Below are 19909 nucleotides of genomic sequence, written 5' to 3'. Positions count from 1 at the left end.
GGTTTAGAGAGAGGTCAATGTGGGTTTTTCTCTAACTAAACACTTTCCTAAAGTTTCCTTGTGGAAAAATAATGAAGTCATCTCAGAGTTTTTAAAGAATTTTTATTTCTTTTTCACCGTCTGCATTCGCTTGTCTTCTCAGCATGGATGTTTAATCTTCCTAGGCTTTGTGAATTGGCCCAAATGAATAAGTGGTGAGCTGTCTCTCTAGGAGCTAGAGGCTTATTCTAAGGGCCTAATCACTGAGTAAACACATCTTTGCCCTCCCTCTCACAACTGCGATATAATAGTCGAGATTCTAGCACAGTAACCTGGATATTGCAGGGACCAATGCTTTGAAATGCAGAATGGTTGATCCTCCAAAACAGACAGTGCCTGATCTTCGCCTGCCTCTTTCTTCTTTTTTAAATTAAATATTGCCAAAGAGATGCTGTTTTATTGCTTGATATTGTGCATTAGTGCCCTGGATTTCCAAGTTTAGTTTCAGTCAACACTGTCGGGTGCACTTATAGGGAACTCTGCATGTTGGGTTTCTTAGTAGCCTCTTCGGCACATGTGTGTTTAGTTTGGAAGAGCATTTAAATTAAATCAGTAAGATAGCAATGTAAATCACTAATCTCTTTCCCAAAGTCTAAATGTTCCATTGCAGTGTTCTTGAGAGAAACAGGCATTTTAAAGATTTAGCTATTGCCATTGTTTAGTTAGAAATATGCTGATTTTAAAGTGGACAGCTCTCTTGTTCCCAGTGTCTCATTAAATGTAGTTGCTGAGATACGATCAAGCTGAATGAGAGGTTGACATCCTTCTGTCTATTCAGTTAGAGAACTCCTAAGAAGAGGAGCTCTGAATTTGTTAATGGTGCCAGGTTCCCGTTACTTTCCCTAAAGCAGCAGAATTCTTGATTCACTTACTAAAACTGATTTTGCATTGCCACTGCTATTGGGTATCTTTTTTGCCAAGGAACTGTGGCTTATATCAGTGTTGTTTCTTTCATCGAACAGGCTGGGACCCATGCTAGTTTAAAGATGCAAAGAAGACTTAAAGAGACCTCATCCTCTCCCTTGAGAAAGTTAATCTAGAGGGGAAACTGGTAAACAATTACAATACTAATGGAAAGAAATAGAGGCCCAGGAAAGGAAGCTCTTAACTCTGCCTGAGGGAATCAAGGAAGGTTTCATAGAGGCATTTGTTTTGAGCCTTATAGGATGAGTAGGAATTTACTAGATAAGTATCTCTCTAAGAATGTATCTGATTACAAACCTCCTAGAAGCCTGATACTGTTCTTTGCAGACAACATAGATGAAGAAACCCTGAGTCTTTCTTGTTCACCATTTTATTGCCACTGCTTCCTGCTGAGTCTGACACAAAGAGTATTTCAACAAATGCTTGTTGAACGAATGAATAAATGAATTAACACATAGAAGCAGGGTGGGATCAGCTGAGCTACTTATACCCAGGAGTCCTGCCCTTATTCCCATTACAAGCTGTCTCTGAGTCTCAGTTCAAAGCAGTCTGGCATCTTCATGTTACATGAGTGCTCCCACAAGCCTTGACTACAGTGTGGTTGATTTCCCTGCTACCACTGTAGTATCAGAGAAAAAACACAGACTTGGACTTGGAGTTAGACAATCTAGGAGCCAATCCTCATTGCATTACCTACTAACTAGCTGTGAAATTTGGGACAAGTCTGTTTTCTAAACCTCAGTTTCGTCATATTCTAATGGGATTAAGGATGCTATTTTAAGTATTTATTCTGGAAATTAAGGTACATAGTGGTTGTGAAAGTAACAGTGTCTCCTACTCATAGTAGAGCTTTTAGAATCTTAATCTACCTAACTGTGGCTACCCTCATCTAGTATAAAATTTACCTTTGAAGAAAATAATTTTAATGATAATTACTATTACTGTTACTTGGATTCTTTATCAAAGTAATTCCTAACATCAGATTTCATTAGCATTTCATCAGCATGAACCTTAAATTTTTCTGTAAGTATCCTTCTTTTGTTCAGAATCCCACAAAGCAAATTTTCATTTGCTGTCATCACATTCTTATTTAACATGAAGGGAAAGATACTAAGCTTCCTTGAAATTTTCTTTTGGCAGAATTTCACAGATTGGTTTGTATATTGTCTTAGTATTCTTAAACCCAGCTCTTCTTTGAGGTAGTACCAAGAAGTTAGTCAACAATTTGAGCTCTTTAATCATTATAGTCATTGTTGGTAAAGCTAACATGTTGTAAACCATATATGGCTACTTACACCCATTATTTCTATTATACTTATTATCTTGTTCAATTTCAGTTTTTAGTTTTAATTATTGTATTGAGTATCCAACTATAACAGAGGGCACATTTAAGAGACCAAAAGTCATTTCTTGAAAACAACTTTTATTATGGCGAAAAGGAGAGAATAATTTTCCATATGAAAAGCCACAGTAGACATTTTCTGAAATACAAACTGGAAAGAATGTATATGAACTGAATATTTTTCCATCTTTTCATATGGCAATTAGATGTTACATACTGTTAAATAAGGGCTTAATGTGGGAATACATTAAGGACTTTAAAATTATCTGTAGAACAAAAACAAAACTTCATTCAGACCTTTTCCCTTCAAATAGAAGATACTATCCATTGTTCAGATTAAAACCATAAAAAATATGTAAGATGAATTTTGTCATTCTGTTTTAATGAATATTTTTTCTCTATATTGTTGAACAGTTCAAAGTTAATGTTTCTCTTTACATATTAAAAATAAAAAGATGGTAAATTCATTTTCTTTAAGGAGAATACAATTCTATTACAACTTCATTTGCGATAGTCTTATACGTTAACAGAAATCTGCAATAACAGTCTGCAAAATTAGATATAATCATCCTGGCCTTTTTAAAGTGTAAGGAAGCAAAATTTTTTGATATTTTAGATGTTTTAGGAACTCCAAAATGTAAAGTACTCTTTTAGGGACAAGCATTTAATTTTTGTCTTTGCTGTTCATATAGACTAATTATGCTTCTCTAAAATTTAAGAAATCTTACGTTAGTGGATATTTTAATTGATCAGATTTTTCTCCTCTTTTCAGAGAAAGCTTCTTGCTATCTACCTCCACCATGATGAAAGTGTATTAACCAACGTGTTCTGCTCACAAATGCTTTGTGCTGAATCCATTGTTTCTTATCTGAGTCAAAATTTTATAACCTGGGCTTGGGATCTGACAAAGGACTCCAACAGAGCAAGGTAATACTGTTGTTCACAAGTTATAAGTTAGGCTTCTATTTAAGAAAAAAAAAAAGAGAGAGACATCGATGTGTTTGTCATCATCATAAACATTTTTCATCCTCAGCATTAAACTCTCTACCATTGCATTTCATTAGACAAAAGCTGCTTATTGCAGCTAACACATTGTAGTTATTTGCAATTGTGAAAATATAACTTATAAACGCTTTTTAAATTCAAGAATAACCTGAAAGCAAAAATACATTTCTCATCTTATTTTTGCAGTGCAACAGACATTTCTAATATATTTTTGAACTTTTAGAGAAAACTGATGTTTTTAATGATGTTCAGAAAAGGCAAAACAAGTCTAATATATGATCCTAGTAGTAAGTTTATTTTTTAATAACTTCAGTGAAAAAGGCAGGACTTTCTGCACGAGTCCAATGGAGTTGGTAAAAGCTTAACTCTAGCATATGCTAATTGATGTAATCGCTTTATTGCACACATTCTTTTGCACACAGCCAGCAATACATCTATATTCTCAATAGGAAAAAAAAATTCCTTTCCTGGTTGTCAGGATGAGTTTACTTCGTTTGTTAATCATAATATCTCTAAGTGATTAGCAATTCTTCATGTTTTACCTATTTCGGTTTCCCATCTGAAATATATTTCATTGTGTTTAATTACACATGTGGCCATAACATCCCATGATGCTACTTTGGGTGTGTTAACACAATCATAATCACAGCCTGCTGGCTTATGAGCAGGGAGATTAATTCATTTCAAGGCAAGCATATTATAGTTACCTAATTTAAACACTTATAGAACAATTAGAAACCATCTGATTTGCCTTTTTATTATTTTATGGCTCACTGAGTTTTTGGTCATCATTTAGATTTTGTTTTATTTAATCTGAATCAGAAAAGAAGACGATTCTTTCCTTAAATGTGAGGCAAAAGAATGTTGAAGCAACTTCATAATCTAATACCTCATTTCTTTAAGCAAATGGTTAGGAAATTTCATGGGATGACTTTGTTTTGCTTCTGAAATGTTCCCCGTTATACGTAAATAAAGAATCTTTAGCACCTGTATTTGTTTAAATTAAATCAGGTTATTATTCACACTCAGTTAAAGGTGATGAAAAGCAGTGCCAAAAACAGATAAAAATGCCACATCGAAGGTCTTTCATGAGGCAAAATACAGAGACTGGAGACTTGGCTAAATCTTTTGCCATTCACTGGCAGTAAGGAATCTCCTCCTTTCCTTTTATCCACAACTTGATGGAGAAGGAAACACTATTTCTAAACCATCTGTAGTGGCTAAGTTCAGTGGGCTACCTGCTGTTATTTTGTTCTATCCTCCATTTAATTCCTTAGTTCCTTTTATTTTACAATGACAAAAAATTGCAGTGTAGTTTCTTTTGAAAAACGGTGTTTGAGGGTCTTTTTTTTTTATGACTGGCAATCAACAGCCATGTAATTGCTTTGTTATGTTTTACTAAAGAAGTCTGTTAAGTAGCACAACTTTGATACACTAGTAATAAGAGTTTGCAGGTTACAGAGACACCTGTGGTGACCAAAGCAACAGAAGCTGCTTATTAGAAAGAGCTAGTACAGCTGTGTCCTATTAACTCCTTATGACACTTTTTTAAAAACACTAAATAAAGGTCTTGTTTAAGGCTTTAGAGCTATTTCTCAATGAACTGCACGACTGACTTAAGTATGGTAGGATATTTCAATCTGCATTTTGAATTAAATAACTTGCATGAAAATTTGTAAGAGATAATATTAAAGATAAAATATGAACATCTAGGAATTCAATTTAATGAACATTTATAGAAACCACAAATGGGGCAATAGGGGAATGGCATGATTTCTAGAATTTAAGATACTTGCCATCCTTATTCAAAATCTATTAATAGTTCCGTCCATATTACAAATTTAAAAGGGATTATATTTCTCTATATTAAAGTAACAAAATATAATTATTGGGTACTGGGTTTAATACCTGGTTGATGAAATAATCTGTACAACAAACACCCATGACACCAATTTACCTATGTAACAAACCTTCACATGTATCCCCTAAACGTAAAAGTTTTTTTAAAAAATTAAAAAGCAAGTAATACAAAAATAAATAAAGTAACAAAATTACATAGCTACTTTTGATCCATTGTTATTCCTATTAAGGCAAATTGGAAAATACACATTTTATAAACACAAGGTAAAAAATCATTAGAATGACATTCCCCCAAAGGGGATTGACTTTGACATATGAAACTGTAAGATAATTAATGAGGCTGGTTTATTGCTCAAAAAAAGGTTTTAGTTTAACTACAATTTTCTTGCCACCGATCATATCATAGATTCATCTAAATAAAATTGTCTAATTGTGTTTCCTACTGTATTATCTTTCTTGGATTTTTACAACACATTTATCCAGAGGTGTTTATCATGAAAACTGATTGCATCACTCATTAGATGCTTCTAACTTTGAGTAACAAAACCTCAAGTTTTTACTCTCAATTCAGTAGATGACTGCTTGCACTAATATTTGTTGATCCATAGACTACATGTCAAAAGGTGTTGTGCCATCATTTGCAAGCTGAAATGGGGACATATTAATATATGGAAATACAGAAGAGATTTCTAGGCATCACAAAGATTGTTGTTGTGAGCTTACTTTTAACTGTGAATTCTTTATGATAGATGTAAGTTTGGAAATAAATTCCTAGTTAATAGCTTCCCTGGTCCCATATCTGGTTAACCTAGTTCAGACTGGTCATAAAAATTTAGAGAGTCCTGGACCTGTAAGCTATTTGGATGTTTTCTTAGTGGTTTCCTAGGGCTATCACCTGATGTTATAGCTGTGGATGTTGATATCCAAGAATGGAAGAGACTTGCCAAGCAAATATACTTTTGCTTAAGGATTACTCTGATTAAGCCTATAGAGATATTAGTTCTCCAGTCACAATTTAGTATGAATCTCTCATGTGTTTAAGAGATAAGTGAAGAGTATTAAACTAAGTGAATGCATTGGTCACCAGAATATGAGTATCACTTGCTATTATAAATTAAATTTCCTAATTTCTCTAACAAATTGGAATAAAAAAAGAAACATTTCTGTAGAATGTCATAACCCCTGTGATGTATTAAACTAAGTGAATGCATTGGTCACCAGAATATGAGTATCACTTGCTATTATAAATTAAATTTCCTAATTTCTCTAACAAATTGGAATAAAAAAAGAAACATTTCTGTAGAATATCATAACCCCTGTGATGTAGATGATTTGGAGTTTTAGTGCTCTTAAATGATTCTGATAACTTTCTTTCTTAGTTGAATACTTAGATTTTCCAGCCCACTGTGTATAAAATACGTTGGAGTAATTTTTAGGTTGATCTTGAAACATGCCAAATATGAACTGAGACATGAAACTTTAACTGCAATAATTAATGTCTGTTATCTCCCCTACTAAATTGTGATCTCCTGGAAGGTGTTATTCGTTTTAGTGGTTTCAGTAAACAAGGCACTTTTTAAAATTCTAGGAAAAAGAAATCCAATAAGCATTTAGCAAATAAATGTATGCATTTAATACCATCTAAAAATGCTTCTTATAATTTCAATATTGCATATCTAAATAGGAGGGTTTTTTTCACCATGGCTACATGGTGGAAGATACCAAGCATTCAGGCACATTCAGGCATATTCTTTATAGGCACCATCAGAATTAACAATCTTCTTGGCCACCATGTCTAGTTGGATTTCAGAGCCATTCTTTCTTAAAGCAGTGGCAGGAAGCCTTTGGTAGTCTTGAGAAGTGCTAAAGGCATAATTTCTATTTTTTTAAGACAGGGTCTCCTTATGTTGCCCTGGCTGGAGTGCATAATCATACTGAAACTCCTGGCCTCAAGCAATCCTCCTGAAACTCCTGGCCTCAAGCAATCCTTCTGTCTCAGCCTTCCAAGTAGCTGGGACTACAGATGTGTGACACCACGCCCTGTTCTAATTTCTTAAATATTGGTTGGCCAGTGATTCTGATGGAATAGTAGGATATACCTGTAAAATAAAAAGCTAAAAACAGGTAATAGTAACAAGAAGATCCTGCAAATCACTTCGTATTTATGCGGGATTGGTTCCAGGACCTCCTGCAGATACCAAAATCCACAGATATTCAAGTCCCTGATAGAAAATGGCATAGTATTTGCATATAATCTACGCACATCCTCTCATCTACTTTAAGTTGTCTCTAGGTTACTTTTAATACCTGATACAATGTAAGTGCTATGTAAATAGTTGTTATACTGTATCGTTTAGGTAATAATGACAAGAAAAAAGTGTACATGTTCTGTACAGACACAGTTTTTTTCTGAATATTTTCGATACTTGGCTAGTTGAATCAACAGATGCAGAATCCACAGATACAAAGGACCAACAGTGTTTCTTATGTTTGTTCACTGAGTAAACACTTATTAAATATTTAATATGAACCCAGAATGGTGCTGTTATCTGAGAATGAAAGGTGGAACAAGACACAATCCTAACCCTCAAAACACTCATAGTCTAGTAGTCAAGACAGACATAAGAGCTAATATATAATATGAGGTATGTACAAGGTACTTTAGGAGTGTAGATGAACTTCATATTGAGTTGCTGTACCCAAGGGGGTCAAAGAGGGACTTGAAAGAGATGACTCACAGAAAGATGAAGTTAGAACTTTATTCAGAGATTTTTATGTTACTGTAGTAGCATTCCTAGTCTTTTGGGTTGCAGATTTTGCTATTCTTTACAAAAGGGTATTAGTGTTTAAAATCTCATAATTAAGTATGGGGATCAAAGGGTCAGTGGTTGAAATAATTGAGGAGAGAAAGAATACAGGGAGCTGGCCAGCTAACATAATCCTGTATAGTCTGAACCAGATTGAGGATTAAAGTCAACCAGCCAGCATGGACATATCCAAAGAAGTTGTTTTGTTAATGATTCATCCTAGCATTGGCATATGTCTGCAGGCAGGATGTGAAGCAGGGATTAGATATTCTTTTGGATATGTAACATGTAGGAAACCATCATAGATTTAACTAATACAATAAAAATATTGTTAGTACAATGTATTCTTAATGAATGAGTGCTTAGCTGCGAAAGAATAATTTCTTAAAATTCAGGACAGATATCACTTCCAGGAAGCCTTGCCTCCTTCTCTTGCCTCAGTCAGGGTTAAAATGCATATTCTGTATGCTCCCATAATATATCTATACTAACTTGTATTGAGTGCTATTAAGTATATCTATACTAATTTGTATTGAGTGCTATTATACTAACTTGTAATGAGTGCTATAATAAATATCTAATGGATTATAGAAAAATAGTTAATAAGAAAGAACCAGATGGGTAATGGCAAGAACATTGGAAATGTAGCTACATGCCTCTAATTGTGTGATCTTCCCCTGTAGCCACTAATGGTACTAATATATGGTACCAAAGCCTTCATTCTCCTTACAGAATGAACTAAAAATGTTCCCATTGGATACTTCGTCTTCTGCTGGTATTGTAGGATCCTAGAATATCATGCTGTATGCTCCCCAGACTTCACCAAGTCTCTGTGATACCCCAGAAGCAATTGGTCTCCCAAATTGGGCCATTCTGGGATGGTACTGAACCTTCTACAATGGTGGGAGCATTGATTAAACATGTCCCCATGCCTGGAGTGCTAGACTGGCTACATGGTGGAAGATACCAAGCATTCAGGCACATTCAGGCATATTCTTTATAGGCACTATCAGAATTAACCATAAATAGTACTATGTAAAGCACCAGTACAGTAAGTATTAATCTGTTTCCCTCTATAAAGGCTGTGCCCTCCAGGCTGAGCTATGGATTCTTAGCTGAAGTTGCTTCATCAAGGAAAGCCACATCACATACGTGACACAGTGAACCACTAGTATTAACCAGTAATAAGTGAGTTAGTGCGTATCTCTTCTTCTGCCTAGGAGGGTCCACAGAGCAAATATAGATGCTGGTTTAGATTATCTAATTCTAGAACACTTAGAATCAAACATTGAATTTGACCAGAATAGTGCCAACTGGGTAATCAGCTAGCTGTGAGTGCTGGAGAATGAATTGCTTATGTAAGTACCTGAGATGAAAATGTTTTGCACATCATTGTACATGCTACTAAGTGTTAAATCAGGCATTACACACTATTTCTAAGCAGTGTTCAGAGTAGCTATAACCAGTTCCCCAGGAGTTGCTGATAGTGCTTTGGTTACACAAGTTGCATGTAACATATACATAGCATTGTATTAAATTTTGTACACACATTTAATACCAATATTCACAGACAGAATTCTGTTGCCTGTCAATATTAACTTTTGAACTTAATGCCCCTGGGTGTGGTATTTCAGGTCACTGCAAATTTCCACTGCTGTGCTGACAGGTACTTGTTAGGCTTAATATTCAAGTGATAGTTTTCCACATTACTTAATCTTTGGTAAGAGTTAATTGACTTAAAGCACTTATTATCAGTAAGCTGTCTTCACATGTACTTTCCGTCTCAGTAATTAGCCATATTCACAGTGGCTTACCTTAATTCCAAACTACTCAGTGGTTCATGCCTGGCTGAAGCCTAGCTGACCATGTTACTCTAACCCTACACTTCCATTTGATCCAGCAAATATAGCCCAGGTGTGAGGTCTGCATGGGAGACACAGGAGTATTAATTTCCAGCTACTACCCTAGATACAAATATGGATTCTGCAGAGGTAGCTGATAAAACAGATGAACATGTTGTGGTCAGGGTACTAAGACTTCAGGAGAGCCATCATGCCAGATTTCCATATAATTTTCCCCAAACTTCTTTATTCCCTTTGTGCAACATTTTCCTTCCAGTACTTTAAGGAAGTGTATTACCATCCTAAACATCCCAGGTCAAGAGCTTAATTAATGCTTTAAAATGAAGGTTCCAAAACACCGGGATAGTTTGTCATTTTCTTCCTGGTTTGTTTTGTGAAGTGGGAGGAGAGAAGGTGAGGAGGAACCCCTCCTGTTCCATGATTACATCCTACCCACTCATTTTCTCCTTTTCTCTTCTGCTTTTGATTTTTAGTGGCGGTCTTAACAGAATGTCAAGATCAATTTGCAGCATGGTTTAACTCAAGGTTTGCATTCTGCCAGCAGCAATTGTCCCTGCAAACAATGCCGTATGTGCTTGTAACTTCAGAAGCTTTTAGAGGGATCATGGCAAGGGCAGCATCTAATGACTTTATTAGTGTAGGGTTTCAAAATGGGCTCAGTAATTGTTCATATCTCTTTGTCAGCAAGTCATAATTACTGCTCAGCATTGTCCAAGGGTACACTTGTGAATAGTTTCTTAATAGTACTGAAAGGAAAGGAAAGGGGGAATGGATAAAAGGTGATGGCCTCTTACTATTGAGAACAAGCCAGTCTCTATGTAGTTGATGGCTTAACTGTTTATAATACATTCAACATTCTTTTTTTTAACATAGATTATCCTTTTTTTTAATTTATTTATTTGAGACAGAGACTTGCTCTATTGCCCAGGCTGGCATGCAGTAGCACAATCTCAGCTCACTACAACCTCCACCTCCCGGGTTCAAGCAGTTCTCCTGTCTCAGCCTCCCAAGTAGTTGGGACTACAGGTGCCTGTCACCACGCCCAGCTAATTTTTGTATTTTTAGAAGAGACTGAATTTCACCTTGTTGGTCAGTCTGGTCTTGAACTCCTGACTTCAGGTGATCCACCTGCCTTAGCCTCCCAAAGTTCTGGTATTATGGGTGTGAGCCACCACACCTGGCCAAAATAGATAATCCTTTTAACAGTGTTCTTTGAGATAATTTTAAATTACCAATATATGAGCCTTTTTTTACTCTAATTTGGATACTTCCCACATGCCTGCCTAGTACTACAGTTATAACTACCTGATTGCACATGCATTATATTTAAATCAAAGCATTTGTTTTTAAAAAGAGCCCATTTTCCTCTATACTAATCTAATTAATGCTATTCAGGAAATATGCATTTAACTCAGATACAGTTGTCAATAAATAGTCTATGAAAACTGTTGTTAGAAGATACAAAGGCGTTATTATTGGCAAGCCATTCTAAAAGAATAACATTTTAAGTTTCTATCAAATCCTGTATTTCTCATGCACTAGATCTTTCTTACAAGTCTATGGTGTTCTCCTTGGTCTTCTCTCAATTACTCTGTGCTTTGAATATTCTAGGTATCTTGATTACGAGAGTTACAGAATTAAAAGAATCATCACTGTCTCAAGATGAAGTTTGAGGTTAATTCCAAACCTTTGCCTGTTTGTGATCTGTTGCTGAATCTTTCCCCATTCTCTAACCCATCCCCCTACCCTACCAGTGTACTCATGTATAGTTATATGCAAATAGTTACTCCCAATAACTGGTTATGCTTGTATTTTAAAGCATACAGTTTTTATGTTGATACAAAATGTAAGTAATCTAATGAAACAAATTCTAAAGATAAATACCTTATTCTAAAAATAAGATATTTCGGCTGAGTGTAGTAGCTCACACCTGTAATACTGGTGCTTTGGGAGACTGAGGCAGGTAGATCACTTAAAGTCAAGAGTTCAAGACCAGCCTGGCCAACATGGTGAAACCCTGTCTCTACTAAAAATACAAAAATTAGCTGGGCATGGTGGCACATACCTGTAGTCCTAGCTACTTGGGAGGCTGACACTTGAAAATTGCTTGAGCCTGGGAGATGGAGGTTGCAATGAGCTGAGATTGCGCCGATGCACTCCAGCCTGGACAACATAGCAAGACCCATATCTAAATAAATAAATAAATAAATAAAAGTATTTATAAAGTGAAATATCTTAAATATGTATATGTATTTTGCTTTTCTTCTTGCCTGAAATTAAAAAGGTCTGAAAAGATTTGTTTCCTTAACTGCTCTCATTAATAATTTTTATATTCATGATATTTCAGCAGACTTTTTACTAAATCCTATCACCTATGACATTAAAATTGGTAGCACATTTCTCCTGTTCTATAAATACTAATAGTAAAACAGTCAGAGAAATTATAAAAGGAACATGTTCAGTGATATAAAACCACGTAAGTAATTTGGTTCCTCTGACATATTTTACAGTGTTCGCCTGTCAGTCTACATAGATGCTAAGAGAAGTTTTAAAGCCCAACAGTCTTAATGTTCTAATCTGCCAAATGTACCACCAAAAAACAGAAAGTTTCTGTTAGTCTGGAATTGGGGAGTAAGGTGGAATCCTGTTTCTGATGTGTTCAGGTAATTCATTAAAGAATAGATTTGATATCCTTTCCTCAAGCATATGCTTGTGTCTCTGTACTTAATAGCATTAGGGTAATAGAAGAATGATAGATAGTTTTGTATTATTCAAAAGAGAGTTAACTATAAAGACTTCTTAAAAGCTGCTTGACAGTTTATCTACTGTTGGCTAATTCAGTCTGTAGCTACAATTTAAGAATCCTAGATTGCTTTCATGCACTTTTTCCCCCTCAGTACGTGATCAGCACCAAGAAAGTCCTTTTCAGCAAATACTTTTCTACACACCTCAGCTAAGGAAGGAATGAGGCAAGGTTATGGGAAAATAAAAAAGCCTTGATTGCTGTACATCAAATCTGAGAAATTACATTGCCCAGTGCCAGTAATGAGCTATTGGAGTCTCTGAGCAGTTCTTGAATAATTTACTGCCTCAGCAATAAATTTTATTATGTGGCTATTAGGAAAGTTATGTATTAACTTGTTAGTTCTTGAAGCAGACCTGTACACATTTAAATGTGTTAGTTGCTGTTCTTAAAAACTGGTTTTCTATTTTATTTTATTATTTTATTTTATTTTATTTTAATTTTTGAGACAGGGGTCTCACTCTGGTGCCCAGGCTAGAATGCAGTGGCACAGCCTCAACTCACTGCAGCGTCAACCTGCTAGGCTCAAGCAGTCCTCTCACTTCAGCCTCCCAAGTATCTGTGAATACAGATGTGCACCACCATATCTGGCTAAGTTTTCTTTTCTTTTCTTTTCTTTTTTTTTTAAGAGATGGGGTCTTACCGTGTTGCCAGGGCTGGTCTCAAATTCCTGAGCTCAAGCAGCCTGTCCATCTCAGCCTCCCAAAGTGCTGGGATGAGTGGATAAGCCACTGTGCCTGACCAATTTCTTTTTAAATTTCAATAGATTTAGGGGTACAAGTGGTTTTTGGTTACATCGATGAATTGTATAGTGGTAAAATCTGGGTTTTTAGTATACCCATCTTTCAAATACTGTACATTGTACCCAACAGGTAATTTTTCATTCCTAACCTCCCTCCTACTTTCCCCCGAGTCTTCAGTGTTATACCTTCTATAGGCCCCTGCACAACCATAGCTTAGCCTTTACTTGTATGTGAGAACATAATGACCTCCAGTTTCATCCAAGTTGTTGCAGAAGACCTTATTCTTTTTTATAGATGAGTTGTATTCCATTATATATACACACACCATATATATATACCATATGTATTATATATACACATACCATATATCTACCATATATACATATCACATATATATACCATGTATGTATACACACACATACCGTGTGTGTGTGTGTTTGTATACATACCACATTTTCTTTATCCACTCATCGGTTAATGGGTACTTAGGTTGATTCCTTATCTTTGCTGTTGTGAATTGTGCTGCAATAAACATATGCATGCAGGTATCTTTTTGATATAATGACTTCCTTTCCTTTAGGTACTCAGTAGTGGGATTGCTGGATCCAATGGTAGATCTATTATTAGTTCTTAGAGAAATACTAATACTGTTTTCATAGAGGTTGTACTAATTTACATTCCCACCAACAGCGTATAAGAGTTCCTTTTTACTGCATTTGTGTCAACATCTTTTTTTTTTTTTTTTGACTTTTTAGTAATGGCCATTCTGACTGGGGTAAGGTGGTATCTCATGGTTTTAATTTGCATTTGCCTGATGATTAGTGATATTAAGCATTTTTTCATGTTTGTTGGTCATTTGTATATCTTATTTTGAAAAAATTTCTGTTCATGTTGTTTGCCTACTCTTTAATGGGATTTTTTTTTTTTTTTCAGGCTGATTTGTTTGAGTTTTTTTGTAGATTCTGGATATTAATCCTTTGCTGGATGTATTTTCTCTCATTCTTTTGCTATGCAGAAGCTTTTTAGAAGCTTTGGGTTTTATTTTGGGGGCAGGGGTATGTGTGTGTCAGGGTCTCACCCTCTCACCCAGGCTGGAGTGCAGTGGCATGATCTTGGCTCACTGCAGCCTCGACCACCTGGGCTCACCTCTTACTTCAGCCAGGAGGATTTTAGTAGAGACAGGGTTTCACCATGTTGACCAGGCTGGTCTCAAACTCTTGACCTCAGGTGATCTGCCTGCCTCAGCCTCCCAAAGTGCTGGGATTACAGGCGTGAGCCACTGCACCCGGCCTGCAGTTTTCATATTATGAAATGGAGATAGCACACACAGCTAATTTTTTTTTTCTTTTTCTTTCTTTCTTTCTTTTTTTTTTTTTTTTTTTGTAGACATAGGATTTCACCATGTTACTCAGGCTGGCCTCTTGGGCTCAGAGAAACTGATTTTTAATATAACTGTTTTCTCATTGTTTATGCAGACAGATATCAATCATAGAATGTAGAGGAATTGAGAAGTAAGGCTCAGTCAGGCCGGAAATATGAAAAACAAGATATTAGACAAGTAGTGTAACATTTCTAGATCTTTGTTTTTCATCTGTGAAAAAAGGGTGACTCATCTATTTGCCCTGAGACTTTTGTCTGTAATATTCTGACTTGGACACAATTGTTTTCAATAGAAAAATGTGAGTTAAGCAAGGGTTCATTTTTAAAATAAATTTTGGTGAAGTTTTATATAATATATCAGATTATAACATGAGCTTGCTACCCTTACCAGTTTGTGGTAATCTGATCAGAGTGATTTCAGTGGGGTGTAGTGAAGAAGATGACATTAATTTTCTTCCTCTTTTGTTTCGTAACAAGGAATATCTGTTGAAAGTATATCAGTAGCTAAGAGCAAGACTATCATACTGCTTTTCAAAAAACCAAGCTACATAAGGACAACTACAATAATTAATTAAGCACCTACTTAATTATAGTGCCAGACACTATATAACTTAGCTAATTTTTTTTTTTTTTTGAGACGGAGTTTCGCTCGTTACCCAGGCTGGAGTGCAATGGCGCGATCTCGGCTCACCGCAACCTCCGCCTCCTGGGTTGAGGCAATTTTCCTGCCTCAGCCTCCTGAGTAGCTGGGATTACAGGCATGCACCACCATGCCCAGCTAATTTTTTGTATTAGTAGAGACGGGGTTTCACCATTTTGACCAGGATGGTCTCGATCTCTTGACCTCGTGATCCACCCACCTCGGCCTCCCAAAGTGCTGGGATTACAGGCTTGAGCCACCGCGCCCGGCCATAAATTAGCTAATTTAACGTTCACTTCGTGCGTGTGTGTGTGTGTGTGTGTGTGTGTATTACTTCATTTAATCTTTTCCACAGTTCTTCAGGGTAAACAGCAAGATCCCATTTCACATGTGAGGAAACTATTTGTGGCTCAGAGAGGTCCTATAAGGTCATGCAGTGGCTATACCAGATATAAATCTCAATGCTACCTGTGTTTTCTACCACATAATACTTCTTTTCCCATGATCTTGCCATGCTGAATGATTCAGCAACAGAAATGTACTAGATAATTATTGTGTGCAAAGTCCTGCAGGAGGTATAAGGGAAGTCTATGGACCTTTTGTTCAAGGAACAAATAAACGTGAAATTCACCCAATGTTAGAGTTAGAGATTAGATGTGTCCTTAGCAGTACAACTTGCAGTCACACAGGCCTTTTTTTTCTATAACATGCTTAGCTGATGTTGCTCCAGCCTGTGCTTGAATATTGCCAGGACAGGGAAATGAAAACTTCAAAAGATAGTTTTTTTTTTTTTTTTTTTTTTTAGCTGCTCTAAAAACTGGAAATGTCTTTATTACAATGCTGCTTCTGTAGAGAGCTTCTGCAACTTTATCCTTTTTGGTTCTGGTGTTGCAGTTACCTGATACAAGCCTAACTTCTCTATTGCATTACAGCCTTTTATATATGTAACTCTAGCTCTCATTTGTCCTATTTTCCCTGCCTCTTCCTAACAAATATAATTAGTTCTTTTCACTGTTCTTCTTATCATAGTGTGTCTAGACCAGCCCCTTCTAAAGGTGCCAGGATCAAGCATAGTGCTCTAGAGGAGGTTTGTCTGGTGCTATGCACAGTTCTATTCTGAAATTTTATTGTGGGGTTCTGTTGAACTCAGGGAGTCAACTAAAACCTCATTGTTGTTTTCCAACTTGAGTTGATGCTAAACCAGATTTCTGCCATTCTCTACTAATGCAGTTGATTGACAAGATCGTTTGGAGTTCAGATTCTATCTATTGACCTTCGCAAGTTTTATCACCCACAAATGACTCTTAAGTCCTTATCATCTCTACTCCTGTCATCATTCTTGATAATCCTCTTGGTTCCTAGACATGTTCTCCAGAAAATTTTTCTTCTTCCCTTTATTTACTCATTTAGATGGGATCACTAATAGAAGCTGTATTACCTCATATATTTTGATTACAAATATCTGGCTTTGACCACCATTTCCTACCACTCCCATTCATTTGTATCACTGATGCTAAAGATATTTTTATCTCCTCATGCCTTCCAATCTATTGACCTTTCTCTCATCCCATCTACCCTTTCCTATATCCAATTTTCATTTTCCTCATCCTATTAAGATTTTGAGGTTCATTATTATAATTTCCTTGTGATACTTTAAACTCTGTTACACTCATTTTATTGGACCCACCTGTTCACCTTCTGTATGTCTGTACCCTTGCAGTTGAACTCACCTAGAGAAAATCTCTTCTCTTCTCTTCTTTTCTCTTCTCTTCTCTTCTCCTTTTTCTTTCAAATAAACACAAACTTCAAATAAGCACACAATAATGCTGGGCAAGCCTACCAGGATTTGGGATTCTCTAGTTAGTTTTCTTTGCCTGTGTGAGATGTCTATTTCATACTATTCATCATTCCCCAAATATATCATTCCCCTTCTACCTCCCCTTCCCAGCTGCCCCCACTGGTTGCTTGAGAAAAAAAAGAAGTTATCAGAAAGACAGAAATGAGCCAATTTTTCTGTCCTGTCTATATGTCCCTTCAGAAAGGTCTGATGAACCTTTCTAGAGAAGGCTTCACCATCATTCTTTTTCATAGCACCCTCCTAGAACTTACCATAATAAGCCACTACTTTTACTTACTTTAAAATTTATTTTCTATTTCTTCCACTTGAATATAATAAGGACAAGTTATATCAATCTTTTCCACTTTTGTTTCTTACTAAAATGTTAAATAATTATTTGTTGATGTTAAAATAATTCAGAACATCATGATGATTAAGAATATGAATGAGCTTTGGATTTATTCAGGCCAGGATTGGAATTCTAGCTATGCCACTAGGCCACCATAGTGACTGTGGGTGAGTTTCTTAAACCCTCAAGCTGCAGTTTTTGTTTGTTTGTTTGTTTGTTTGTTTGTTTGTTTTGAGACAGAGTCTCACCCTGTTGCCCAGGCTGGAGTGCAGTGGCACAATCTCAGCTCACTCCAACCTCCACTTCCTGCATTCAAGCGATTCCCCTGCCTCAGTTTCCTGAGTAGCTGGAACTACAGACAAGCGCTACCATGCCTGACTAATTTTTTTGTATTTTTAGTAGATACGGGGTTTCACCATGTTGGCCAGGCTGGTCTCGAGCTCCTTATTTCAGGTGATCCGCCTGCCTCGGCCTCCCAAAGTGCTGGGATTACAGGCGTGAGCCATCGCACCCAGCCTGCCATTTTCATACCATGAAATGGAGATAAAACTACATTCCTCAGAGAGTTGTTATTATAATTAAATGGAATGATTGATTTTAAAGTCTGGTACACAGAAGTGCTCAGTGCATTTATCTACATGTAAGTATTTTATTTGTCTCATATATTTATGAAAATGTTAACAGGACAAAGCCAACTAATAAACTATTTGAGACCACTCTCAATTTGGTAGCATTCTACAGATTCAATTTCCTGATGACAAATGAACTTTCTACCTTAGCCTATATTTCTGAATCTTATCCTAAAGGATCTCTTGATTATATGCCCTACTGAAGTACAGATAGTCAAAACTTTTATGGAATGCTCCTGCATTCTGAGTCTAGGAAACTCACAGTTTTGGGAATACTATGTTCCTAATGGCCTATGCTGCCTGCCATTTATCACTACTGTATTCTAAGTGTTCATAAACGATCTTTCAGAGTGACTTTTTACAATTTTGTAGGGGATTGAGAGCAAGTTTACTGATCTCTACATTTTTTAATCATAGTATTTACTTGTTTTTAGGGACACAGATTCCTCAGATGATAGTCATGTCATTATTATTAATTTTAGCTTTTTACTGTCCCATTCATTCTATCATCTATTAATTTCTTTATCCAAAAAAGTATTCATTAAGCATTAACTGTGTACTATATACTGTGCTTGAATTGGGAAAACATTCTTGCTCCTCTTATTTTCCCTCCTGAATATATGTCTGGGCTTTTTTTTTTCCATTTAGCATTTACAGTTTTCCTCCTTTAAAAAATGGACATAATCTCTATATATACTCTCATAATCTCTGAATATACAATATAAAATAGGAAAATAAAAAAATCAGGTGAAAACCAATTAAAAGTAGCAAATAGGTATGAATATTTATAAGCACCTGAGTTGAAGTTTAGCTCTAGAATTCCAGCAGGTAAAGGAAAGAAAGGAAATGTCATAAGCATATAATCATTCATTCATCTGTCCATTTCATGTGTATCTATTGTATTTCTCTTATGTGCCAGATCCTATACCTGAGAGCATTTACATTTTACCATTTACAGTTCTCATTGTCTGATATATGGAATCATAATAGTTCTTGTCAAGATTTCCTGACACTGAAGTCAAGGGAGAATTTTGTTGCCTGATTTTATTTGAGAGTCCTTAGGAAAAGTAATAGACAATAATCTTCTACTGTTGTTTTGCAGAAGACAGATTATTTTAAATAGATTTTTTAAATATAAATCCCCTGTAAAAGCAGGGGGCTTTGTATTTAATCTTTTTTTCAGTAATGATAATTCTTCAGGGAATTTAGGTGATGTGGTCCTTAAATATTCCTTTTTGATTATCTAACTCATAACAGGTATAAAGTTAAGAGGAAAAGCTTACACAGTCAACCTGTCTATTCAACTCTTTCTGTTAAACGTCAGCTGTCTCAAGGGAGCCTTAGTAAGTGCTGGGTTACAATCAGCTCTTGCTTGAAAGCTTTGATGAGTGACTGAGATGCCAATATTCTGTGCTCCTGGTCACTTATCTGTTAAAGATTTTCCTCCTGTGTGTGAGATTATAACTGAGGCACTCCCACATTTTTATATCCGTTAGGGTGATAGTTGTTTTCAAATACATAAGGGCATTATGTGTAAATGTCAGGGTTCTAAGAGAAACCAACCAATCCTGAAATAAATGATGCTGAATCATTTTACATAATATTAAAATCACAAACTGTTTAAATTTGACTGGTTGCAGTGGCTTATGCCTGTAATCCCAGTTACTTGGAAGGATCACTGAGCCCAGG

General features: G+C 35.9%; 1 protein-coding gene across 1 annotated transcript in view; it reads left to right on the top strand.

Moving 5' to 3' along the window:
- FAF1 (Fas associated factor 1) overlaps window positions 1–19909 on the top strand; it is a 535243-nt gene that overhangs the window by 393401 nt on the left and 121933 nt on the right. Inside the window, exon 13 of the mRNA XM_012434603.3 lies at window positions 3078–3232. Within this exon, the coding sequence (XP_012290026.1) occupies window positions 3078–3232 (155 nt within the window). The remainder of the gene's footprint in view (window positions 1–3077; window positions 3233–19909) is intronic.

The sequence above is a fragment of the Aotus nancymaae genome, unplaced genomic scaffold (assembly GCF_030222135.1).
Source record: "Aotus nancymaae isolate 86718 unplaced genomic scaffold, 86718_ANA_hifiasm-v0.15.2.pri h1tg000007l, whole genome shotgun sequence".
In the NCBI taxonomy this organism is placed as follows: domain Eukaryota; kingdom Metazoa; phylum Chordata; class Mammalia; order Primates; family Aotidae; genus Aotus; species Aotus nancymaae.
Note: the sequence above shows the minus strand (reverse complement) of the source record. Positions and strands in the feature narration are given on the sequence as shown.